Consider the following 26,760-nt stretch of genomic DNA (forward strand, 5'->3'; position numbering starts at 1 on the left):
ACATCCTTGTCCCCTTTCCTACCTATGTCGTTAGTGCCAATGTGGACTACGACTTGGGGCTGCTCCCCCTCCCCCTTAAGGACCCGGAAAACACGATCCGAGACATCACGTACCCTTGCACCTGGGAGGCAACATACCAAACGTGAGTCCCTTTCGCTCCCACAAAATCTCCTATCTGTGCCCCTGACTATTGAGTCCCCAATTACTAATGTTCTACTCCTTTCCCCCCTTCCCTTCTGAGCAACAGGGACAGACTCCGTGCCAGAGACCCGTACCCCATGGCTTACCCCTGGTAAGTCGTCCCCCCCACAAGTATCCAAAACGGTATACTTGTTACTCAGGGGAACAACCGCAGGGGGTCCCTGCACTGACTGCTTCTTCCCAGTCCCTCTTACAGTTACCCATCTATCTCCAGTCTTTGGTGTAACTACTTCCCTGAAGCTCCTATCTATGACCCCCTCTGCCTCCCGAATGATCCGAAGTTCATCCAGCTCAAGCTCCAGGTCCCTAACACGGTTTTTGAGGAGCTGGAGTTGGGTGCACTTCCCACAGATGAAATTGGCAGGGACACTGACGGCGTCCCTCACCTCAAACATTCTGCAGGAGGAGCATTGCACTGCCTTCCCTGACATCACCTCTAGATTTAAAAAAACACAAGAAAAAGAAAAAGGAAGAGCTTACCTGATATTACCACAAACCCTGCTCCCGCTGAAAGGTAAGCAAATTTAAAGGCACTCACTCACCTTCACGACAGGCCCCTGCTCCCGCTTCCCAACCACCGTGGGGTGGGGGGGTTGGTTAGAGGAGGAGGTAGGGTGGGAAACACTCACAATTTGAGAGGAATGGATATAATAGGGCTAGAGCATCCATGTGACAGTTAGTTTGTTTCTGGTGGTATTATGAGGAATTTTGACAAGAACCCGAGTTACATTGTCCTCTTTGATAAAATGTAATTAGACCTTTAATACACACTTGAACCATTGACACTCAAGGCTGGGAACAATGCAGCACTAGTCAACCTATGTTACTAATTTTCCCAAGTAATAAACCCCTCTAATGGTCTAACATTAATTGCATTATACTGATTTGTATAGTCTGTAGAATTTCCTAAAGTCATAGAATTTACAGGGCAGAAGGAGGCTATTCGGCCCATTGAGTCCGCACCAGCCCTTAGAAAGAGCACCCCACCCAAGCCCACCTTTTTGGACACTAAGGGCAATTTAGCATGGCCAATCCACCTACCCACACAACTTTGGACTGTGGGAGAAAACCGGAGCTCCCGGAGGAAACCCAGGCACAGGGAGAACGTATAGATTCTGCACAGACAGTGACCCAAGCTGAACCGCAGTTGATCTTAGAATGAGTTGAAATGTTGCCGCAGTGACCTCGAGTTGAGAGAAAAATCCAGAGCTTCTTCTCAAGGCACAGCCTTCTGACTCAGATGCAGTTTAATAGGCATCAGTACCTCAAGCAAGAGGCCATTATCCATGTGATCCTGGACCGGTGTTAGTAGGCTATTTGATGCCATGAGAATGGAATCTAATTCTGTGCCCAGTCATTGACTATATGTTCAACAGGGGTCACCAGAGTAGGGAAATCCCTACTTAGTTTCTTCGTTCCTAAAGTAGGAGCATGGGAAATAAGAGTTGGCCATTCGACCCCTGCTCCACCATTCAACTGGATGGCTGATTTTCTGCCCATTTGTAGTGGCTATATAGCTGCTATGGCTGCGATCAGTTTGCTCAGTAGAAATAGCAAGTTTTTAATGGTATGGAACGTTTGGGGAATGATTAGATTTGTGGTGTAATTTGACTAATAGTAAATTAATTGCAAACAGATTTGGTATAGATGCCACATCGTTACCATCTTCTCCACTCCAGTAATTACTACAGCTGTTTGCTCATCTTCCATTTCGCTCGTTTTATACATCCTTGCCTTATCTCGTCTTTCTCAGTTTAGACCTTTCATGACAATGTAATTACCTATCTTTATTAGTTTATTAATGGTCAAAAACTGGAATACTTAAATGTTCATTCGATATGGACAGGGCAGCACAGTAGCACAAGTGGACAGCACTGGCTTCACAGCGCCAGGGTCTTAGGTTTGATTCCCTGCTGGGTCACTGTCTGTGTGGAGTCTGCACGTTCTCCCAGTGTCTGCGTGGGTTTCCTCCGGTTTCCGCCCACAGTCCAAATACGTGCAGGTTAGGTGGATTGGCCATGATAAATTGCCCTTAGTGTCCAAAAAGGTTAGGAGGGGTTATTGGGTTACGGGGATAGGGTGAAAATGAGGGCTTAATGTGGGTGCAGACTCGACAGGCCGAATGGCCTCCTTCTGCAATGTATGTTCTATTGGATATGACTAAATGCTGCACGCATAACAGTTTGAAGGAAACCCAAAAAAATGACTGAAATCTTTCACAACTTATTCATTTAAAGTTAGCAAAAAAATTCAAAATAAGCCATTGTTCTAATTTTAAACAAAGCTCAACAGCATGCAATTTGACTTATTAACTTAACATTTACACTGAAAATCTCTGAAGGATATTAAAGTGAAGCAGTAGAAGCACATAACAAGTGACTCGTGCCAAAATGAAGATGTTTGAGTTGGAAAGCAAATGGATAATTGATTCAATAACAGGAAATAAAACATAACATTCAAAAGCTAAATTCTAACCAGGCAACAGTGGGCAGTAGAGTACTCCAGGGAATCAGTGCTGGGTCTTCTGCTGTTCGCAATCTATAATAACTTGTATTCATAAAGCACCTTCAAAGTAGTAAAACATTCCAAGAACTTCACAGAAGCAAGAGTCAAACAAAACTAACAATGTTGTTAAAACTCATGTGCGTGTTTGTTGATGATATAAAGTTGTAATGTTCAGAGCAAAGAGGTAAAATTTAGTACAATCCACAGATGATGACAACCGGGCAGATGAACTGCAAAAGATTTTTAATATTGAAAAGCATAAGGCATTACATATTAGTGGCAATAACAGCAATAAGATTAACATATCTAGAATTAATTATTCCCATTCAATTAATTTTTTAACGGTTTAGTTGAAACTGGGAACTCATGCGAGAGTCTCCAGCTTACTTTGATGTGCTGCCCTAGTACATGTGTGTGTTTAAAAGCACCCTGTTGACCAATGTAAAGAGCAGTAGTACAGATGGCAACCTGACCATTCAATGCCAAAGTGTCCTAGATCAGTAGAAATGACACCTTTTCACAATTAGTGAAACTCATGCCAGTGGTCGTCTATCATTTGCTGCCATAAAAAGTCACAGAAGCGACAAAATCTCCATCCACTCACAGTATAACAAAATTCATAATGTGATTCCAAACACAGTTACAATATGGTCTATTTTTACCTCAATTAAAACATTAATATACAAGTAATGGAATAAAAACAGAATAACTAAAATAATGACTAAGAATGTGGACTTTCCTGCCTAATTGACACTATGGTGGAAATATACAAATGATGAATTAATTAGAGACTGTTGTTTCAAACTGGAGTGTAATTTGGGAAAGACAAAGCAAGCACCAGTAGAATCCAAAAATGCTGGAAACACTTAGCTGCTCAGGCAATTGGTGTAAAGACAGTGGCAGTGTAACCGATTCAGGTCAATGACCTATCGTCAGTTCTGACAGAAGGTCATCATCCTGATATGTTAATCATACCTTCCTCTCTGCAGATACTGTCTGACCGACTGAGTTTCCAACATTTGCTATTTCAGATTGCCAGCATCTGCAATATTTTGCTTTAGGTTTCACTCTTTCCATTATTCAGGAATTCTGGATGGTCATTATTGACAGGTTTTATTGCATGCATTTACTGCCTTAAACGTTAAAGTGTACTGTCTTTTAAAGATGTGGATTAAGGAGTAAAGTCAGAGAGGCTATAACACAAACTACGAATGAAATTTTGTTTTATTTTTCAAAATACAAATGCATTAACTCGGTCCCTTCGATTTGTGAAAGACCTCATGACAGCAGGAATTATGCTGTTGTAAATACAGTATCAGTTGAAAAATGATCTGATAATACTAAAGCCAGCAGTCTGGTTGGGTTATTTTACAAGCCCCTTCCAGCAGGCTGGTCAGGTTATTGTATGTGTCCCCTTTCAGCAGACGATTACACCCACCCCCGCCCCAAGCTTCCTTCCAGCAGTGCAGTTTCACGTAGTTCCTCGTAACCTTGGTCTCGTTCGATAACAGCAAATGCAACCAGTATCAGAACTGAAAAAAGAAAAAAACAGTATTGTTATCACATTCAGTATGCTTCGAGTTACAGAGGAAGAATGCTTGGTGGGGAAAGTATTTTTAGTACCAGGTACTGCCCTCTTATCTGCCACACATCTGGTTTAGAACAACTATCCTATGAACTTAACATTTGAAATCAGGTACAGGGAACAAACTATTGACTTTGCAAATGACTCTTTGGTGAGTCATTAAAAGTGGCACAATATAGCTATCCCTCCTGGTTTTCCTCTAGAGAGGCACAGCTGAGAACAGGACTTAGCAGTGACTTGGAAGGCACAAGCTCCATACCCTTGAGTATCTTTCCCCCTTCAAACAATTTCAACTCCAATTCCATTGGGCAGCATAGTAGCACAGTGGTTAGCACGGTTGCTTCACAGCTCCAGGGTCCGGGGTCTACACATTCTCCCTGTGTCTGTGTGGGTTTCCTCCGGTTGCCTCCCATAGTCCAAAGATGTGCATTAGGTGGACTGGCCATGCTAAATTGTCCTTAGTGTCCAAAAAAGGTGAGGTGGAGTTACTGCGTTACAGGGATAGGATGGAGGTGTGGAAATTAAGTTGGGTGCTCTTTCCAAGAGCCAGTGCAGACTTGATGGGCCCAATGGGGTCCTTCTGCACTGTAAATTCTATGTTCCATATGGAATTGTAAATATAGAACAAGCAAGAAGTAAATTGAGAAGGAAAAATGGGGAACACCATGCGTGGAGGAAAGGACAGCAAATAAGCAGGGGGTAAATAATGGGAATAGAGGCTTCAATATATGGAGGAAAAAAAGGAAGCGAAACAGAAAAGGGTGGTCAGGGGTAAGAGAAGCCAAAGTGGAAGGCTTGAGAGAGTAAAAGAGAGAGGCTTAAGGGAGAGAAAGACTTGCGGGAGATAATGAGAAAGATAGAGAGAAAGATAGGGACAGAGAAGAGCATCATAAAAAGACAGGAGGGGAGTGAAGGGAAAGAAAGACTGTAAGAACTTGAAGGAGACTGACAGGTGATGGGCAAGGGAAGTACCAGTGGTAAAGGGGCTGTTTAGCACAGAGCTAAATCGCTGGCTTTGAAAGCAGACCAAGCAGGCCAGCAGCACGGTTCGATTCCCGTAACAGCCTCCCCGAACAGGCGCCGGAATGTGGCGACTAGGGGCTTTTCACAGTAACTTCATTGAAGCCTACTCGTGACAAGCGATTTTCATTTCATTTTTCAAAATGTGAATCAGGGAATATGCAGCATTGAAAAGGATACCACAGACTGATGAGATGCAATGAAGGGGCAACAAATAACAGCATTGCTGAGAATGGAGATGAATCAAGGAAGAGCAGCCATGTAGAGCAGGTGGCCTGATGAAAAATTAAGGGTATGAATAAACTACGATTGTAGAGCAAAATGGAACAAATCTGTTGGGACCGCGACACACTAATGTTACTTGAATTCCTGGCCACATCCAACCATATAGGGCTAGTGACCCAAAATGTCCCTGCAGCCCGATTTGGATCCCTCTCCAGCCGCTATACATTCCACCAACAACTTCAAACAAAAAAAAACTGCAGATCGTATGGAGACAAAATATAAATGAAAAGAAAACATAAGAAATAAAAGCAAAACAAAACTCAGCGACACAAAGGCAAAAATATATAAAGACACCAGAAATAACAGACCAAGAAAAAGACACAGGACAAACTAAAGATAAGAGGAAGCAAGATTTTGTATGACTTAAAAGCAATGTATTAGAATATTTGCTAATAGCAAGTCTTGCTTAATGTATTTCACCTTTGTCATACTTAATTCCTGTCTCAGTATTTGCCATGCTTTTTTACTGTGCCTTGGTATTAGATCTGTTCAAAATTCACTTTCTCCCCTTTTCTCCATTGCTGAACTGCTCAGCATGCCAATACTAAAGAGATTTATGCTGTTCTTAAATGAGTGGCATTACTAGTCACAAGTTCATTCTAATCTTATTAACTACCGAGGAGTCATCCTTGACCAGAAGCTGGAACTGGACCAACCACTTAAAGCCCGTGGCTACAAGAGCCAGTAAAAGGCTGGCAATTCTGCAGCAAGTAACTCACCTCCCGACTCCCCAAAGCCCGTCTACCATCGACAACGCATAAGCCAGGAAATTTCTCCACTTGCCTGGGTGAATGTAACTCCAACAATACTAAAGAAGCCCAACACCATCCAGAACAAAGTTGACTGGCACCTCATCCACCACCTTAAATATTCGCTTCTTCCACCACCGACGCATGGTGGCAGTAGTATCATCTACAAGATGCACTTTTGAACAGTGGTTAGCACTGCTGTCTCATAGCACTAGGGACGCGAGTTCAATTCCAGCCTTTGGTCACTTTCTGTGTGGAGTTTGGTCGTTCTCACAGTGTCAATGTGGGTTTCCTCCCACAGTCCATAGATGTATTGGTTAGGTGGATTGGCAGTGCTAAATTTCTCCTTAGTACCCAGGGATGCCCAGGTTACGGTGATAGGGTAGGGCGGACGGGGGAATGGACATGGGTAGAGAGCGCTTTTGAAGGGTCAGTGAGTCGATGCCGAATGGCTTCCTTCTGCACTATAGGGATTCTATGAACTCAGCAAGACTCCATCAATTGCACTCACTAAGGTTCCAACAATTGCACATCCTGAATCTGGGATCTCTACCACATTGAAGCACAAGGGTAGCAGATACCTGGGGCACCACCACCTGCAAGGGCAGCACAGTGGCACGGTGGTTAGCACTGCTGCCTCACTGCGCCAGAGACTCGGGTTCTAATGTGACCTCGAGCGTTAAGGAGTTGAAGGAATAGGATAGGAGACTGGTCCTAGGTAGAGTGCCCATTTGGAGGGTCAGTATGGACACGATAGGCCAAATGGTCTCCTGTACAGTAGGTATTCTATGATGTCACACATCACCCTCATTTGGAAATATATCGCTGTTCTTTCACAGTTGCTGGGTCAAAATCCTGGAACTGCCTCCCCAAAAAGCACTATGGGTGTACCATGGTGCACCACATGGACTGCCGCAGTTCAAGAAGGAAGCTTGTCATCTCCTTCAAACACAATAAGAGGTGGTCAACAAATGCTGGCCTAGCCAGCGAAGCGCACATTCTGTGGAAGAATATTAAAAAACCCAGCAACTTTTGTACACCATTATTAAGGGTAACTGGACCCATAGCTACAAGAGCAGAGAGGCTGGCTGTTCGACAACAGATGATATCTTCTGACACATCTATGTCTCACGACCATCGACAATGTCAGGAGCATAATGAAGCATACACAAACTGTTTGGAAGGGTTGATTTGCAACAATCATGCCACTCGGATTTCCGGTGGCAGCTATGAAGGAGTAAGTCGCACATTTGGTGGCTCACGTTCGGGTCGGACTTTTGGACCTTTTCCCCCGATTTTCTACCGGACTTGAATTGTAAAACTGATGACAGAGGCAATTGTGTACTGAATTCCCACATCGGTGCATGGAGAGAAGGACTAGAAGTGCTCGTAAAGGCAGAAACAGAAAGACAGAGAAGGCTTGGGCTGAAGCTGTAGCAGGAGACAGCATGGCAGAGGACTGGACCTCTGGTTTGTCGACCCAGCGGTCAACGGAGCAGCTGATACAAGTCATTCAGGAAGGCTTTGCTAAGCAGAAACAGAACTGCTTGGACCCGATAAAAGAGTCAATTGAGAGGCTGGAGCTTAGATTGGACGCCCAAGATCGGGTGATCCAGAAGGTTGAGACGGTGCTGGCTGAGCAGGAGGAACATCAAACTGCGGTGGAGTTGGAGATAGGGATGCTGAGAGACCAGCAGAAGAAGCTCCTGGAGAAGGTGGAGGACCTAGAGCAGGGGTGGGCAAACTTTTCTGTGCAAGGGCCACATTCAGAAATTCACAATTTTAAAGGGCCGCATAGTATATTAAGTAAAATAATTAATATTTTAAATAGCCAAAATAAAAGGTCTTTAAAGAAAAAGCACATTTATTTGAAAAACAAAGTAACTCAGTAAGTAACAGAACAATGTCAATGAGAATGATGCATCTGACTGCAGTCATTTACCAGTTTGTTGAAATCAGGTGTCAAGTTGCTTGTGCTGATCCTTAACACTGACAGAAGCACAGCCTAGCCGAGTCAACGATAAAAACGCGCGTAGTGGGGTGGATGAGTGGGGCTGCCTTATTGGTCGGTTTAGTTGGGTGTGCGACCAATAGGAGTCCAGGTTACAAACAATAATAAGGCTTATTGTTTGTAACCTGGACTCCTATTGGTCTCACACCCAACTAAACCGACCAATGAGACAGCCCCACTCATCCACCCCACTACGCGCGTTTTTATGTGGCCCGCCAATGAGGTGCCCGGAATCATAACCGGCATTTTTGAAAAGCCGCTGAAGTAAATGCGCTTATTCAATAAGCGCATTTACTTCAGCGGCTTTTCCCCGGTGGCTTTTCAAAAATGCCGGTTATGATTCCGCGCACCTCATTGGCGGGCCGCATAAAAACCTTTGTCGGGCCACATGCAGCCCGCGCGGGCCGTAGTTTGCCCACCCCTGACCTAGAGAATAGGTCCCGCCGGCAGAACTCTTAAGAATCGTTGGGCTCCCGGAGGGATCCGAAGGAGCGGACGCTGGGACATACATCGCAGACATGTTTGAGAAGCTGCCGGGGGATGGGGCATTCTCCCAGCCCTTGGAGGTGGACAGGGCTCACAGAGCATTCGCGAGGAAGCTGTGAATGGGGAAACCACCCCCCCCCCCCCCCCCCCGAGGGCAATAGTGGTGAGATTCCACAGGCACTTGGATAAGGAGCACATTCTACAGTGGGCCAAGCAGACACGGAGCTGTAAGTAGGACAACAGTATCCTGCAGGTTTACCAAGACCCAAGTGTGGAGGTGGCCAGGAGAAGAGCAGGCTTCAACCAGATTAGGTCAATCCTTTTTAAGAAAAAGGTGAAGTTCGGACTGTTGTATCTGTCCCATCTCTGAGTCACGCATGAGGAATAGCACTTTTATTTCGAGTCACCCGAGGACGCGCTGGACTTCGTGAAAAGGAAAGGACTGGTGGTGGACTGAGCACTTCTGAACTTTGCTGCAACGTTCATTTTGTTTTTGTTTTTGTGTTCTTTTAAAAAATAGTTCCTCGTTTTTGTTTTGTTTTGTGGAAGCTGTTTGTAATGCCTTTTGCATTGATTTGGGACCAGCGACAGAGCTGAGCAAGTTAAGGTTTTCAATTGCACTGTTCGGGGATGGAGGTGTGCTTGTTTAGATCTTGTTGTCTTTCTGTCGTGCAATTATGTGGGGATTGTTTGATGTTGGAGTATGTTTGTATGAGCGGGGTGGGGAAACAATGATTATCCAATGCCAGGGATGGGTGCCACCAAGCTAGCTGGGCGGGCTAGCTCACAGAAGCGCAGTGGGGGGTGTGCATATGTTAGGTTTATTAAAGGGCCTGGGCAGAGCATTGTTACTTGGGGGGGGGGGGGGGGGGGGGGGTAAATGCTGACGAGGGAGAGATTTGGGCTGAGGGACAGAGAGTAGGTTGGGGACGGAGGCTGCCTGGGGGCGGGCCGGTGGAGGTGCGGCGTATGGGCTGGAGGAGGGCCCAAAAAAAGGGATGGCTGATCGGCGAAGGGGGGGGGGGGGGGGGGGGGGGAGGAGAGGCGGGGCGCAATGAGCCCCCTAACTAGGCTGATCACCTGGGATGTTCGAGGGTTACATGGGCCGGTCAAGAGGGCATGCGTGTTCGCGCATCTTAGGGGACTGAAGGCGGACGTGGTAATGTTGCAGGAGACGCACCTTAGAGTAACTGACCAGACTAGATTGAGGAAAAAGCTGGGTCAGTCAGTTCTTTCACTCGGGACTAGATTCAAAGACTCGAAGGGTCGCGATCCTGATCAATAAGCGGGTGGTGTTTGAGATGGGTTGAATAGTCTCAGATGTGAGAGGTCGGTACATTATGGTCAGTGGAAAACTGGAGGGGCTGCAGGTGGTACTAGTAATTGTGTATGCGCCAAATTGGGATGATCTGGAGTTTATAAAGAGGATGTTGGGGAAGATACCAGACCTGGACTCGCACAGTTTGGTCATGGGAGGGGACTTTAACACAGTTATTGACCCTGGCTTAGACCGGTCAAGCTCAAAAAGAGGCAGGGTGCCAGCAATGGCAAAGGAACTAAAAGGGTTCATGGAGCATGATTCATCTTGGCCTCCTCCGGGGATCCCCAGGATTACAGATGCCAATCTTGAGCCAATTCGATTCACTCCATGTGATATCAAGAAATTGAAGGCACTGGATACTGCAAAGGCTATGGACCCTGACGATATTCTGATAATAATGCTGAAGACTTGTGCTCCAGAATTTGCTGCGTCTCTAGCCAAGCTATTCCAACACTGGTATCTACCTAGTGATGTGTAAATTTGCCCATGTTTGTCCTGTACATAAAAAGCAGGACAAATCCAACCCGGCCAATTACCACCCCATCAGCCTACACCCGACCATCATTAAAGTAATGAACGAGATCAACAGTGCAATCTCTTGGTACTTACGTGGCAATAATGTGCTCACTGACGCTCTGTTTCGGTTCTGTCATCGCCTCTTAGTCCCTGACCTCATTACAGCCTTGGTTCAAACAAGGAAAAGAAGAGCTGTTTTCCAAAGGCGAGGTGCTAGTGACTGCCCTTGACATTAAGGCAGCATTTGACCTAGTGCGGTATCCAGGAGCCCTGTCAAACTAGAGTCAGTGGGGAAATCGCTCCACTAGTTGGAGTCGCACCTAACACACAGGAACATGGTTGTGGTAATTGGAGACCAATCATCTCATTTCCAGGACATCGTTGCATAGTTTCTCAGGGTTGCATCCTGGGCCCAACTTCAGCTGTTTCATCAATGATCTTTCTCACATCTTAAGGCCGGAAGTGTGAATGTTCATTGATGAATGCAGTGGTCAGCAACATTCACAACTCCTCAGATACTGAAGCAGTCCATGCCCAAATGCAGCAGGACCTGGACAATATCCGGGCTTAGACTGACAAGTATCAAGTAACATTGGTGCGGCGCAAGTGGCAGACAATAACCATTGCCAACAATAGGAAACATAACCCCCTCCCCGTGACATTCAATGGCATAATTGCTGAATCCCCCACTGTCAACATTCTGGGGGGGGGGGGGGGGGGAGAAGAGGGGGGTTTACCATTGACCAGAAACTGAACTGGACTAGCCATATAAATACTGTGGCGACAAGAACAGATCAGAAAAGAGAGTAATCCTGCAGTGAGTAACTCATCTTCTGACTCCCCAGTACTTGACACAATCCAAAAGACACAATTGAGGAGTGCAGTGGAATACTCTCTCCTTGACTGGATGAGTGCAGCTCCAACACTCCAGCTCCACACCATCAGGACAAAGCAGCCTACTTTATTGGCACCGTATCCCTCTGCCACTGATGCACAGTAACAAGTCTGTGCACCTCAGGAACTCACCAAGGCTCATTAGACGGCACCTTCCAAGCCTACAATCACTACCATCTAGAAGGACAAGAGCAACACATACATGGGAACACCACCACCTGGTAATTCCCCTCCAAGTCACTCACCATCTTGATTTGGAAATATATCACCGTTCCTTCACTGTCACTGGATCAAAACCCTGGAACTCCTCCCCTAACAGCACCATGCAGATTGCAGCAATTCAAGAAGCAGCTCACTATCACCTTCCCAATGGCAGTTAGAGATGGGCAATAAATGCCAACCTAGGCCCACATCCCTTGAATTAAAAAAATGTCTGCTTTGGCTCTGCATCTCTTAATACATTTGCCTAACAAAAATCTATCATTAAGTTTTTAAATATTCTACATTCCTAGCCTGAACAGCCTTTTGAGGAAGAGGTTTTAAAATTTTTGTAGATACTCTATGATAAGTGCTTCCTAACATTGGCCCAACTTTAATTGTAAGGTTTTGTTCCCTTTTGTCTTAGACTTCCCCTCCAGAGGAAACGGATTTGTTCTAACATGTTTAAAATTCATTTACAGGATGTGGGCGTCGCTGGTTAGGCCAGCATTTATTGTCCATCCCTAGTGGCCCTTCAGAAGATGGTGGTGAGTTGCATTCTTGAATCGTTGCAGTGCTTGAGATGTAGGTATCCCCACAGTGCTGTTAGGGAGGGAGTTCCAGGATTTTGCCCCCAGCGTCAGTGAAGAAACGGCAATATATTTCCAAGTGAGTGACTTGGAGGGGAGCCTCCAGGTGGTGGGGTTCCCAGATATCTGCTGCTCTTGTCCTTCTAGATGGTAGAGGTTGTGGGTTTGAAGGTGCTAAGGAACCTTGGTTGAGTTAATGCAGTGCATTTTGTAGATGACACACATGGCTGCCACTGTTCGTCTGTGGTGGTGGAGGGTATGAATATTTGTGGAAGGAGGAGCAATCAAGCGGGCTGCTTTGTCTTGGATGGTAACCCCCAGCATGTTGATTTTGGGGAATTCAGCGATGGTAATGCCATTGAATGTCAAGGGCCGATCTTTAAATCCTTTCTTCTAGGAGATGGTCATTGCCTGGCACTTGTGTGGCGCGAATGTGACTTGCCATTTGTCAGCCCAAGCCTGGATATTGTCCAGGTCTTGCTGCATTTGGACATGGACTGCTTCATTATCTAAGGAGTTGCTAATGATGCTGAATGATATGGAGATGCCGGCGTTGGACTGGGGTGAGAACACTAGCTTTCGGAGCACTGCTCCTTCCTCAGGTGAATGGAAGGAGGAAGCTAGTGTTTAAAACAAACATGTTGGACTTTAACCTGGTGTTGTAAGACTTCTTACAATAATGCTGAATACAGTAGCTCAATTGCAGTGTTGATGTGAGCCTACTTCTGACACTAATAAAGATTATTATTACATTGTGCAGTCATGACAAACATCCCCACTTCCGATCTTATGATGAAAGAAAGGTCACTGATAAAGCAGCTGAAGGTGGTTGGGCCTTGGACACTAACTAACCTGTCAAATCTGTCAACCAACGTAAATACCTCAATTATTTCACCCTTTAATCTTCTAAGCTCAAGGGGAAACAAGCCTAGTCTACGCAATCTATCCTCAATTCAACACCGTTAGCCCCGAGATCGTTCTGGCGAATCTGCGCTTGCATCCTCTACACAGTCACTGTATACTTCCTAAGACGTAGTGCCCAGAACTGAATAGATGGTGGAGTTGAATCATAGTTTTGTGCATCTGTAGCGTTACTTCGATCTTTTGGTTTTCCAGTCCTCTTGAGTTGTAAGATAACATTCCATCAACCTTTTTCATAATTCTTTGTTCCTGTCCACTAGTTTTTAGTAGATGATATACCATCATTGATTTGATGTTGCTGGCTCAGTGTCTTGGAATTAATTCCCTGCCTAACATTGTTGTGAGAACACTTTCATCACAAGAACTGGAATAACACAAGAAGGTCCACCATCTCTGCATAGCTAGAGATGAGCCATAAATGTGGCCCGTGACATCCACGTCGAGAACACAAATAATGGAAAGCAGGGAGTCAGCGAGCTGGTTCAACACACTTCCCGTTTAATGAAGTCACTGCACTATATAAAAGCAACGATGCTCGAAAAAAAACCAGCCCCATTTAAAGAAGTCAAACACATTTGAGGAACTCATCTACCGAGAAGCAAAAACCACCAACTGCAAAATAAGACTTGCACAGAAAATACTGAATCAAGATAAATTACGCAATGCTGACAGACCCAACAATTTCACACCGTCGTACAATTGGGCTGCAATTTTCTCCTTCCCTGATAATTTGAGTAAAGCATTAGCATAGAGAACAGTTGAGCACCATACTCTGAATCTGCTGATTTTGGTGGTGGGGAAAGAACAAGGAAAGACTCACATTTTTGAGGAACTCTTCTGCGACGATGCGAGCTCTGGCGTTCAGCGACAGCTTCATTTCACTGACTTCCTTGTCAATCTCCTCCATGAAGTGAATGACAAAGTCAACCAGTTTGTGTTTGTACATTTGTTCAGTATGGAAGTTGGTGATCAGGAAACTGATGTCATAGCCCTGCCAGGAAAAGGAATCAAGGGGGCAGCAGTCAATCTCATTTATCAGTTACAGACTGGCAATTCATAGGGGACAGGAATAATACCTTATCACAAACCAATATGAAAGAATTGGTGACTTCCCTTCATAGATATTTTCATAGTAACCAAATATAAAATTTGAGCTGAGTTCTGGAAATTTCCTATGAAATATTTCTGGCATTAACCTTTGTAAAAGTCTTTAGTGAATATTATTCTGATCAAGATGATACGTTATCCAATTGGGTCTGGGTTCAGATCCATTACACAGCGTTAAGACCGTAGTAATACTTACTCACTTCACAATCCAGTCGCTTCAACCATATTTAAGAAAATCTAAAAGTCTAAATGCTAAAATAAAACAAACTAACATTCAGTATTTATCTCTTATGCATATGGAGTACATAAAGACCACATTCTGAATTCTCACTCAGATAGGGCAGCCCTTAAAGCTCGACATTTGACTCTGGGCCCCACAAGGTTCTATGGCACCAAGACAAAAAAGGACAAGGAAATCTCCTGCCATCCTCCATCAGCTGGTGAATCAGTGTTCCTCCATGTTGAACACCACTTGGAAAAAGCGCAGAAGGTAGCAAGAGTACAGAATATATTCGGGGTGGGAGACTTCAATGCTCATCACCATGAGTGGCTCAGGATCACCACGACTGACTAAGCTGGCCCTTTCAAGGATACAACTGGGTCTAGAGAAGGCTCCCCGAAGCAATCTATCTATCATAGATGTGTCTGACCATGACAGTATTGGTAGGAGTGACCATTGCATAATTTTTAGGGAGACAATTCCAGTCTTTAAATTTAGAGTACACAATTATTTTTTTCCAATTAAGGAACAATTTAGCGTGGCCAATCCACCTAACCTGCACATCTTTCGGTTGTGTGGTGAGACCCATGCAGACATGGGGAGAATGTACAAACTCCACACAGACAAGTGACCCAGGACCGGGATCGAACCCTGGTCCTCGGCGCTGTGAGGCTGCAGTGCTAACCACTGCCCCACCGTGCCGCCCTACAATTCTGGTCTTCACACAGAGAATATCGTGCCAACACAAGAAATTTAGAACAGATCTGGAAACTTAAATCGAGTATCCATGAGGTGCTGTGGGCCATCCGTAGCAGCAGAATTACATTCCACCAAAATCAATAACCTCAAAACATTGCATATCCTTAGGGATATGGCTTTGAGGGACTAGCCTGGACGTTCAATAAGGAGTGGAGCAGAACATCCCAGGAGCATCAGGTGTGCCTAGAAATGATGAAGCTACAACATAGAACCACATGAATGTTAAAATAAAATGGCTATGCTATAGTTAGAGCCAAATGATTCCACAACCAATGGATCAATTAAAGCTCTGCAGTCCTGCCACATTCCGTGGTGAGTAACTCCCGACTTCCCAAAGCCTGACCGCCATCTACAAGGCTCAAGTTAGAAATGTGATGAAACACTCTCCACCCGCCTGGATCAGTGCAGCTGCAAAAACACTCAGAAGCTCAAAACATTCCAGAGCAAAGCAGCCTGTTTGATTGACAGACCACCCACCCACACACCACCGTAAACATTCATTCCTTCCACCACTGAGCCACATTCGCTGCAGTGTGTACTATCTGTGAGATTCACTACTGCATGTTGCCAAAGCTCCCAAAGGGCCCTCTCAAACACGTGAGCCCTACTCCCTGGAAAGAAAAGGCAACAGGCACATGGACACAATACCAACTGCCTCTAAGTCACACACCATCCGGACTTGGAAATATATCGTCATCCCTTCATTGTTACTGGCTTAAAATCTTGCAAATTCTTACATAATTATTTAGATTTCCAGAAGGCCTTTGACAAGGTGCCACATAGGATACTGTTAAATAAGTTAAGAGCCCATGGTGTTAAGGGTCAGATCCTGGCATGGATAGAGGATTGGCTGACTGGCAGCAGGCAGAGAGTGGGGATAAAGGGGTCTTTTTCAGGATGGCAGCTGGTGACTAGTGGTGTACCTCAAGAGGTCAGTGCTGGGATCACAGTTTTTCACAAAATACATTAATGATTTGGAAGAAAGAACTGAAGGCACTGTTGCTAAGTTTGCAGGTGATACAAAGATCAGTAGAGGGACAGGTAATATTGTGAAAGCAGGGGGGGCTGCAGAAGGACGTGGACAGGCTAGGAGAGTGGGCAATGAAGTGGCAACTGAAATACAATGTGGAAAAGTGTGAGGATATGCATTTTTGAAGGAGAAATGGAGGCATTGGCTATTTTCTAAATGGGGAGATGCTCAGGAAATCAGAAGCACAAAGGGACACCTTGTTCACAATTCTCTTAAGGTTAGCGTGCAGGTTCAGTTGGCAGTTAGGAAGGCAAATACAATGTTAGCGTTCATGACGAGAGGGCTAGAATACAAGACCAGGGGTGTGCTTCTGAGGCTGTATAAGGCTCTGGCCAGACCCCATTTGGAGCATTGTGAGCAGTTTTGGGCCCCGTATCTAAGGAAAGATGTGCTGGCCTTGGAAAGGATCCAGAGGAGGTTCACAAGAATGATCCCGGGAATGAAGAATTTGTCGTATGAGGAATGGTCGAGGACTCTGGGTCTGTACTCGTTGGAGTTTATAAGGATGAGGGGGGGTCTTATTGAAACTTACAGGATACTGCGAGGCCTGGATAGAGTGGACGTTGAGAGGATGTTTCTTTCCAATTGTAGGAAAAAGTAGAAGCAGAGGACACAATCTCAGACTAAAGGGACAATCCTTTAAAACAGAGATGAGAGGGAATTTCTTCAGCCAGAGGGTGGTGAATCTGTGGAACATGCCACAGAAGGCTGTGAAGGCCAAATCACTGAGTGTCTTTAAGACAGAGATAGATAGGTTCTTGATTAATAAGGGGATCAGGGGTTATGGTGAGAAGGCAGGAGAATGGGGATGAGAGAAATATCAGCCATGATTGAATGGTGGAGCAGACTCGAAGGGCTGAGTGGCCTAATTCTGCTCCTATGCCTTATGGTCTTAATAGCACAATAAGAGTAATTTCACTAGTATCAATGCAGCGGTTCGAGAAAATGTAGTTAAGGGTAGTTAAGGATGGGCCCTGCCAGCAACACCCACAGCAATGAATAAAAGTGTTTAAGTTTGAAATCTCAATGATAAACTTTCACAGTGTAACATCAAGGGGTTAGACATGGGCTATACCGAGGATGAGGCTCAAATCTCATGCAGACCACTGGATACAGATTCTTGCCTGCCCACTTCCTCACTCAAAGCTGAGCATATCACCAATGGGCTCATGGAAGGTGCTCAACATTGAAGAAATAACTTTTTTTTTAAACATTCAAAATGGGCTGGAAAAAGAGATCTGTAACTGATGGGATGTTCTGGTTAAATTGCTATTTACACTTTTGACTCGGTGAGTACATTCTAAAATGCATACACCAGCACAGTGCGTGCTGCAACGGCTTGCATTCCCACATTCTGAAGCATACATAGACAGAGGTCACTGCCTCCAGCAGGACAGGAACGGAGAACAATTGGGGAAAATGTCAAACATCGGGTATCTGCAGATCAAAAGTCTCCAAATGGCCTCAGGACCATAATACTGTCTTGGACTGACAGATACCACTGGAAAATACGTCTTAAACTGAAGTTCTGTGTATTAACATTACCTCAACAGCTTTCCTCCGGAGGATGAAGAAATTCTCTGCTCGCATCATCATAAACCTCATGAATTTATGACACAGGATCTTTTCAATCTCATCTGCCTAAAATTAAAAACACAAAACTTTTAACAGGTACAAACTCTAACCTGCCTATAGCTTATTACTGAAAGTACAACAGGGCAGCGAATAAACAAGGGTACCACATCCAGAATTGTCAATATGCCACTGAAAACAGATTATGGGGAGTGACAGAAGGGAAGAAAGAGCCAAACAATTAAAATCTGAAAACATTTATATTCTCCCACATTTATTTTTAAACAGATGTTGGCCGCTGTTCGGTGAAATTACTAATTGAAGAACCAACATTTAGTGGTATTGAGGATGCAGGTTCCAACTAAAACGGAGTTTCTAACATTAGCCACATACTCAGTCAACCCTATGTAGCAACAGAAGTAGGGAAGATCAGAGAGAATCGTCACCCAGTTGTTACTACCAAACAGAGGTTGTACATTATTTAGTAGATTATTTATTAATTCATAGGATTATAGAATTTATAGTGCAGGAGGCCATTCGGCCCATCGAGTCTGCACTGGCTCTTGGAAAGAGCACCCTACCCAAGGTCAACACCTCCACCCTATCCCCATAACCCAGTAACCCACCCAACACTAAGGGCAATTTAGCATGGCCAATCCACCTAACCTGCACATCTTTGGACTGTGGGAGGAAACCGGAGCACCCGGAGGAAACCCACGCACACACGGGGAGGATGTGCAGACTCTGCACAGGCAGTGACCCAAGCCGGAATCGAACCTGGGACACTGGAGCTGTGAAGCAATTGTGCTATCCACAATGCTACCGTGCTGCCCGTCAAGTGGCGTGGGCGACGTTGGCAAGGCCAACATTTATTGCCCATCCCTAATTGCCCTCGAGAAGGTGGTGGTGAGCTGCCTTCTTGAATCGCAGCAGTTCCTGTAGTGTAGGTACACCCAGAGTGCTGTTAGGGAGAGAGTTCCAGGACTTTGACCCAATGACAGTGAAGGAATGGCGATATATTTCCAAGTCAATATGGTGAGTGGCTTGGAATGGAACTTTCAGGTGGTGGCGTTCCCACGTATTTGCTTCCCTCGCCCTTCTAAATGGTTGTGGTCGTGGGTTTAAGATGCTAAGCAGCCTTGGCAAATTCCTACAGTGCACCTTGTAAATGCTACATGCTGCTGCTACTGTGTGCCGGTGGTGGAGGAAGTGAATGTTTGTGAATGGGGTGTCAATCAAGTGGGTTGCTTTGTCCTGGGGATGGTGTCAAGCCTGAGTGTTGTTGGAGGTACCCTCATTCAAGCTAGGGAATACTATAATTCCATCATTGGAATACTTTAATTCCATGTGGTCATGGAATTAAATAGTAAATATTGGAAATACACAGCAAGTAAGCCAACATCTCCAAAGAGACGAGGCAGTTAACATTTAGGCTAAGACTTTAGAAAATGTCTGACTAGAGAGTTATATCAAAATATTAAAGTATATTTTTTCTTTATAGTGGCTGACTGATCTAATGTGCATTTCCACCAGATCTATCGTTGGTTTCATAATTCTGGCATTTGCAGTCACCCCACCCTCCAAATTGACTTTGGTAAGTTCATGCTTTGTTGTACAAGGGGATCAGGACTGAAAGAAATGACTAGATTCAATACTGAGACAAAGCAAGTCATTGACAGTGGTCTGGAGCAAGTTAAGCATCTTCCTTAATCATAGGTGATTATAGTTTGCTCCAGTAAAATAAAAGTGAAAGAGTGGGGGTCAATTTAGAGGAATTAGAAACCTTTAAGTGGGTTGGAATAAGAAGATAGATTATTTTCATTGCTTCCGGTATAACATTGCACCATTAAAGGACCTCCATTTTAAATCTGAAAAGGATAAGACAAATTTCTCCCCAGCCCCTAAAAGGTAACCAAATAAAAAATTCCAGGACATCTAATCGATCATCAAATATAGTTTTGTTGTCCATTTGACACGTGAACAACAAAGATTTTATTTCCTCCTTGCCCTCAGTAAGGAGGGGCAATCAATTGTCACTCACTATCTTAGCTTCCACTCCAAGAGATGATCATCCAGGCCTTACTAATTACAAGTATGGATTAAAAGCCAAACTAGATACTGACCTGTTTGATTGCAATGCTGACTCGTACAGAGTTTATTGAGCCCTCAATAAGGACTTTCTCCTTCTCATTCCTGCTGATGATCAAGGGCTGCAACAGCAGCTCTTTACTGCTCCTGTTATTGGCCAAGAAAAAGTTGTCCATCACTATCCAATAATAAAAATGTATCCTAGGATCTCCACCAACTGCTTAAACACATTTGTGTTTCAGGACGTTTGTGAAATAATATTCTTAAATGCTGCCCATAGATGATACAGCAGGCATTACCATTCCTGCAAGTACCATAATATCTATACTGAAAGTTGATCAGGTACAGGAAAGAGGGTGGAAACTGCAGAGGTACTAGTCGTAATATTTTAGTCTATCTTAAACTCAGGGGTGATGCCAGAGGACTTTAGAATTACAAATGTTACACCTTTGTTCAAAAAACAGTGTAAAGATAAGCCCAGCAAGTACAAACCAATCAATTTAAATTTGGACACACACACACTTCTAGAAACAATGGACAAATGCTGGTTAGCTGAGAAAAGCCAGCATGGATTGGTTGAGGGATATTCATATTTAACTAACGGGAGTTTTTTTGACAAGGAGGGTGGATGAGGACAATACTGTTACTTGGTGTACATGGACCTCCAAAATGAATTTGATACACTGCTGTATAGACTTGTGAGCAAAGATATAGCTCATGGAATAAAAGTAGCAACATTGATACAGAATTGGCTGACCACCAGGAAATAGAGAGTAGTGGTTAATGGATGTTTTTCCTGCTAAAGTTTATAGTGGAGTTCCTCAGGGCTCAGTGTTGGAACCCTTGCTTTTCCTGATTTATATTAATAACATAGACCTTGGTGTGCAGGACACAATTTCAAAGTTTGCAGACAATAAGAAACTTGGAAGCATTGTAAACTGTGAGGGGGATAGCGTGGAACTTCAAAGGGACATAGACAAGTTGGTGGAATGGGCGGTCAGGTGGCAGCTGAGGTTCAATGTAGAGAAATACAAAATGATTCATTTTGATAAGAACATGGAAAGGCAATATAAAATGGTTACAAATCCAAAGGGGGTGCAGGAGCAGAAGGACCCGAGTATATATGTGCATAAATAATTGAAGGTGGCAGGACAGGTTGCAAGAGCAATTAAAGCATACAATATCCTTGGCTTTATTAATAGAGGCATAGAGTACAAGAGCAAGGAGGTTATGTTGAATTTATACATGTCACTAGTGTGGCCTCAGCTAGAGTATTGCTTCCAGTTCTGGGCGCCACACTTTTGGAAGGATGTGAAGGCATGAGAGGGGGATGCAAAAAAGATTCATGAGAATGGTTCCAGAGATGAGGAACTTCAGTTATGCAAGTAGACTGGAGAAGTTAGGACTGTTTTCCTTCGAGAAAAGGAGGTTGAGAGGAAATAAAAGCAAATTACTGCAGATGCTGGAAACTAGAATCTGAAACAGAAACAGAAAATGCAAGAAAATCTCAGCAGGTTTGATAGCATCTGTGGAGAGAACACGGAGCTAACCCTTCAAGTCTGAATGACTCTTCGTCAAAGGTGAAGAGTAGATTTGATAGTTATTCAAAATTATGAGCGGTCTGGGGCAGAGTAGGGCAAAACTGTTCCCACTCCTGAAAGGATCGAGAATGAAAGGGCACAGATTAAAGTAATTAGTAGGAGAAGCAAATGTGACAGGAGGAGAAACTTATTTTAATGCAGCGAGGGTTTGGAATGCACTGCCTGAGTGTGTGGTGGGGACAGGTTCAATTGAAGCATTCAAAAGGGAATCAGGCAGTTATCTGCAATGGAAGAATGTGTAGGGTTATGGAGATAAGGCAGGTGAATGGAATGGGGCAAGTTGCCCATTCAGAAAGCTGGCCAAATGGCCTCCTTCTGCACCGTAACAATTCTACGATTCAGAGTGTCAACATTTTATTTTGAAAATTCTATGGATGTACATATGTATTATTCTCAAACAGAACATTCAGAAAATCTCGTTTCCAGTTCTCTACGAGAGAACTGAGCTTCTCACTTGTATAAATGTATTGCTGGCGAGCATCTCAAAGTCATATAGAGAGGCAATCTAAAAATAAACGTACACACATTTATTCCGAGAAGTAGACAGCCAACCGCACTGCAGATTCCTTGTTCCCCCCCCCCCCCCCCCCCCCCCCCCCAAGATGATGCTTTATCTGAGAAATCTGAAATCCAGCCCACCATATTTACAAGACAAATGTACCCTACCTCACTTCCACCTCTGGTTTATTATGGCGCTCCACCACCTGTGATGAGAAATTTTCCAGGCAGAGTGCTGCTTGAAGTGTGGCACGAACCGCGTTCAGGTACGGACGGAGTGTCGCCTATTGAAAGGAGAGATAAACAAAGTTCAAATAATGAAGCTTAGAAAATCCTTTAGATGCACCTCTCAGGGACTCTAGGTTGGAAACACCCCAGTTTAATCAGTATGTTAAAATCTATTACAAAACACCACTTTTCTTGTTAGCACAATTGCAGTGTCACTGTTGTCAGGGCAGTGGACTAGATCATTTCATCCCCTTCCTTTAACTAATGCGTAGGTACGTAGGTGAACAAAAATGAAAATAGGTAAACAAAATGAGACCATAAGACAGAGGAGCAGAATTAGGCCACTTGGCCCATCGAGTCTGCTCCGCCATTCAATCACGGCTGATATTTTTCTCATCCCCAGTCTCCTGCCTTCTCCCCATAACCCCTGACTTGATCCCCTTATTAATCAAGAACCTATCTACCTCTGCCTTAAAGACACTCAGTAAATTGGCCTCTACAACCTTCTGGGGCAAAGAGTTCCACAGATTCACCACCCTCTGGCTGAAAAAATTCCTCATCTCGGTTTTAAAGAATCGTCCCTTTAATCTGAGATGGTGTCCTTTGGTTCCAGTTTTTCCTACAAGTGGAAACATCCTCTCCACGTCCACTCTATCCAGGCCTCGCAGTATCTTGTACGTTTCAATAAGATCCCCTCCCATCCTTCTAAACTCCAATGAGTACAGACCCAGAGTCCTCAAACGTTCCTCATACGACAAGTTCTTCATTCCATTCTTGTGAACCTCCTCTGGAACCTTTCCAAAGCCAGCACATCCTTCCTTAGATTATGGGTCACAAAACTGATCACAATACTCCAAATGGGGTCTGACCAGAGCCTTATACAGCCTCAGAAGTACATCCCCATATCTTGTATTCTAGCCCTCTTGACATGAATGCTAACATTGCATTTGTCTTAACTGCCGACTGAACCTGCACATTAACCTTAAGAGAATCATGAACAAGGACTCCCAAGTCCCTTTGTGCTTCTGCTTTCCGAAGCATTTCCCCATTTAGAAAATAGTCTATGCCTAAATTCCTCCTTCCAAAGTGCATAACCTCACACTTTTCCACATTGTATTTCATTTGTCATTTCATTGCCCACTCTCCTAGCTTGTCCAAGTCCTTCTTCAGCTCCCGTGCTTCCTCAATACTACCTGTCCCTCTACAGATTTTTGTAACATCTGCAAACTTAGCAATAGTGCCTTCAGTACCTTCTTCCAGATCACTAATGTATATTGTAAAATGTTGTGGTCCCAGCACAGACCTCTGAGGCACACCGCTAGTCACCGGCTGTCACCCTGAAAAAGACCCCTTTATCCCCACTCTTTGCCTTTTGCCAGTCAGCCAATCCTCTATCCATGCCAGGATCTTACCCTTACAGCCAACATGACACCCAAGAAACTGTAAATTATGTATAAAGCAACTTTCTAAATCACTTCACAATGAGAAATGATGTAAGAATTAGCTATAGCTAGTCTATAACGAAGTGTAATGGTGAGAACCTATTAGAAACCTAGATGCAGATATCCTAAATGCAAACTATCCAACACTCACTGTACATCTGTCACAAAATAGTAACCAGGTAGCAGTCAATATGCATACACAGGACACTAGGAAAATTTGGAATTTAATTGAACTTGAATACTGCCTATGGATTATCTATATTTTTTATTCCTTTATAATGCTAACTTTTCCAAAGGTCATGAATGAATTGAGTCACATTTACCAGTATCAGATTTTTCTCCAGTATTAAAAGAAAGCTGAATTCAAATTCTCAAACTGCGATAATGAGATTTAAACATTCTCTGGAGTTTTCTTGCCCTTGATTCTAGGTCACTATGCCAGTAACATAATCAATCTGCTACCATACCTGTGAAGCGTGTACTTCACGTTAGAAACCTATCTGGGCACTCAAAGTGGTTTTTCACCGAGAACTTGAGTTAAGGGTTAATTCACTATCATTGAACATTAATAAAGTATTTTGCCAAGTGCAACATCGATATCCTGCGTTATACTAATGAAGTGATAACTGAAACTAAATTGCAAACTATCAACTGAGCCTCAACCAAAAGATCACCCCCAGCGCAACTTCACAAACGGGAAATACAAACCCGACACCTATATTAGGCCCTGTGAAATTAGGTGTCAGATGCTAAACCACAAACAACCATGACAAAGCACACAGTCCCCCAAACACAGACATAAAGTGGAAGAGGGGGTCGCCAATCCTCAGGTGGAGGTGCACACATTGTAAATGGGGAACTAGGCGTTGCTAACTGTGCCCAAATACTAAAAATAAAACTAGGACGGGCCACATAATGACCCTCCTCCCGCCCCTCCACAGAGGAAGCTGCAGGGATGGGAGAGGTCACGGATTGCTGGCCCAAGGCCAGGCATCTCGGGCCGGCTGCACAGGTGGCGTGTGCTGCAGCGGTGTGACAGTGACCATTAAACAGTGAGAGGGTAACCCCGGCCCGGGGATCAGCCCCAGCCCCAGCCCAGTGACAGCCTTCAGACAGGAAGCGCTGGGTTCGGATCCATCCCTGCCCTCGGGGGACGGGCGGGGCCCGCCTCACGTTCCCTCCACCCGTTACTCCAGCTGACTCGAGTCCCCTCCCGGTGCTTCCCTCGCACCTCCCCCGCGGCGAGAAGGGGCCCTGCCGCCCTCACACTGACTCCCCAACGCGGGACCCTCTCGGCGTCTCCCCCCAGCCGGTTACCATCGTCTCCCCGGAAGGCGGAAATGTTCGGCACGCATGCGCGACCGCCCTTCTCCCCCTCCCCGCGGGGGCTGTGGGATGTACCATTCCGCCTCTTACTAAAGGGGGGGGGGCGGCAACAATGAGCTAATATTTCTCTGTTTGTAATTTGCTATAATTTCAGTTAGGCGCTGTGGAGATGTGATAATAAATCTCACAGCTAAATAATGGCTTGTCTTTGGTTTTTCGTTCGAGAGAGTCTCCTCTTTATGAACATTGTAGATTCTTCCTCCCCCCGGGCTCACATGCACTTTACTCACACTGGAATGGGGTGAACCTATGAACGCAACCATGTAATGGACGTGGATTGTATGTTAATCCCACTTGTGGTCTGCTTCAGCAGATGCAATTACAATGTTTTCATTAGTTTTGATCTAAAATTTTAGCTTCTTGACATCTCAGGCTGATTTCGAGCACCGTTTTGTTTATTGTCCCTCCCTCCTCTGCCTGCGACCCTTGGGTTGGTCCGAAGCGCCGGAAAAGGACGTGGGCTGTACCACCAGGTGGGAGTGGGAGGGGGGTAAATGAGGGTGCGCGACCAATAAATGCTGCGCCGTTGCGGGCGATTTTGCTCTCTGTTGGGTACGTTTGCTATATTGATATAAAAACAATTGGAAAAGGATGAGGGTGAAGGGGTGGATGGCTGCCTGTGTGCGGGGAAAGTGATTGACTGTGTGCCAGGCGCCCCTCCTTCTCCCTTAGCAGTGGTAAAGCTGCTGATGGAGCCTGTTCCCAGGTAAATGGAACAAAGTCTGGGTGAAAATGTGAGGGATACCAGGACCTGGCAACAAACTCCCTGACTGTCCCCTTAACTACCTCAATGCAACCCATAGTTGCTGCTCCTCATTGCACTGCAGCTTGAAATCAGAGGTAGTTTTTTTGCCTCAGTCGGTGGGGGGCATTCTGGATTTTTCTTTTTAAAAAGGGCTTTATTTCAGATGTTGGAATCTAATGGTTAAGACCAGGGGAACAGCACTGTTACTCACCCCTGGCTAGCACAAGGCGTATTTGGGAGATGGAATTGTAAATTGGGTTTTTTGACACAAAACTAATCTTGTTGCTGCATTAATGCCCCATCCTTCCTGTATCTGATGGTGACTTATTCTGTAAGTTAGATAGATAGTAGGACAGGGGAAACGGTACTGCTCCTGTCATTAACAGCTGAGAAGTCTGGAATGGGTGTTATTCCTTGCTAGAAGATGAATACTGAATGTGATTTTACATCTCCACACGATTTTTATGCAACAAACTCATCATTATTTTTAAAAAACAGTCTAGTCTTGTTTCTGAATTATTTGCTGCTTTTTATTGTGCTTGCAATTTGTTTCTAACTTTAATCTGATGTTTACACTATTTTTCGTTCTGCTTTTGGTTTGATTAGAGTTCCTGACTTTTCATTTGTGCTGCTGATTTTTATATAATAGGTATTTTTGGGTGGTGGAACAGGCTAACACACTGTCCTTTAACCTGTCTTAAATCTAACCTAGTCTAATAGTTTGAAAGCTTACTGTAAGGAGCCGATGTGAAATGAGTTGACCAGTCACGTAGGGCAACACGGTAGCATGGTGGTTAGCATA

At 44.5% G+C, this 26,760-nt stretch overlaps 2 protein-coding genes across 4 annotated transcripts in view; one reads left to right on the forward strand and one right to left on the reverse strand.

Moving 5' to 3' along the window:
* Positions 1-2,934: 2,934 nt before the first annotated feature.
* arpc4 (actin related protein 2/3 complex, subunit 4) lies at positions 2,935-25,491 on the reverse strand. 3 transcript variants are annotated; one of them, XM_038812509.1, is made up of 6 exons: positions 25,444-25,491; positions 22,326-22,441; positions 20,094-20,205; positions 17,944-18,039; positions 14,103-14,273; positions 2,935-4,238 (listed from the first exon to the last, which is right to left on the reverse strand). In XM_038812509.1, exons 1-6 carry the CDS (start codon positions 25,474-25,476, stop codon positions 4,233-4,235), a joined length of 534 nt encoding a protein of 177 aa, XP_038668437.1. In that variant the 5' UTR covers positions 25,477-25,491; the 3' UTR covers positions 2,935-4,232. The 3 variants fall into 3 exon arrangements, with proteins under 3 accessions (XP_038668437.1, XP_038668439.1, XP_038668440.1); XM_038812511.1 differs by lacking the exon at positions 25,444-25,491 and adding an exon at positions 25,145-25,216; XM_038812512.1 differs by lacking the exon at positions 25,444-25,491 and adding an exon at positions 24,151-24,171.
* Positions 19,518-26,760, forward strand: part of tada3l (transcriptional adaptor 3 (NGG1 homolog, yeast)-like) — a 31,189-nt gene continuing 23,946 nt past the window's right edge. The window contains 1 exon segment of the mRNA XM_038812508.1: positions 19,518-19,564. The gene's annotated coding sequence lies outside the window, so the exon portion shown is untranslated.

The sequence above is a fragment of the Scyliorhinus canicula genome, chromosome 11, assembly GCF_902713615.1.
Source record: "Scyliorhinus canicula chromosome 11, sScyCan1.1, whole genome shotgun sequence".
Classification (NCBI taxonomy): Eukaryota; Metazoa; Chordata; class Chondrichthyes; order Carcharhiniformes; family Scyliorhinidae; genus Scyliorhinus; species Scyliorhinus canicula.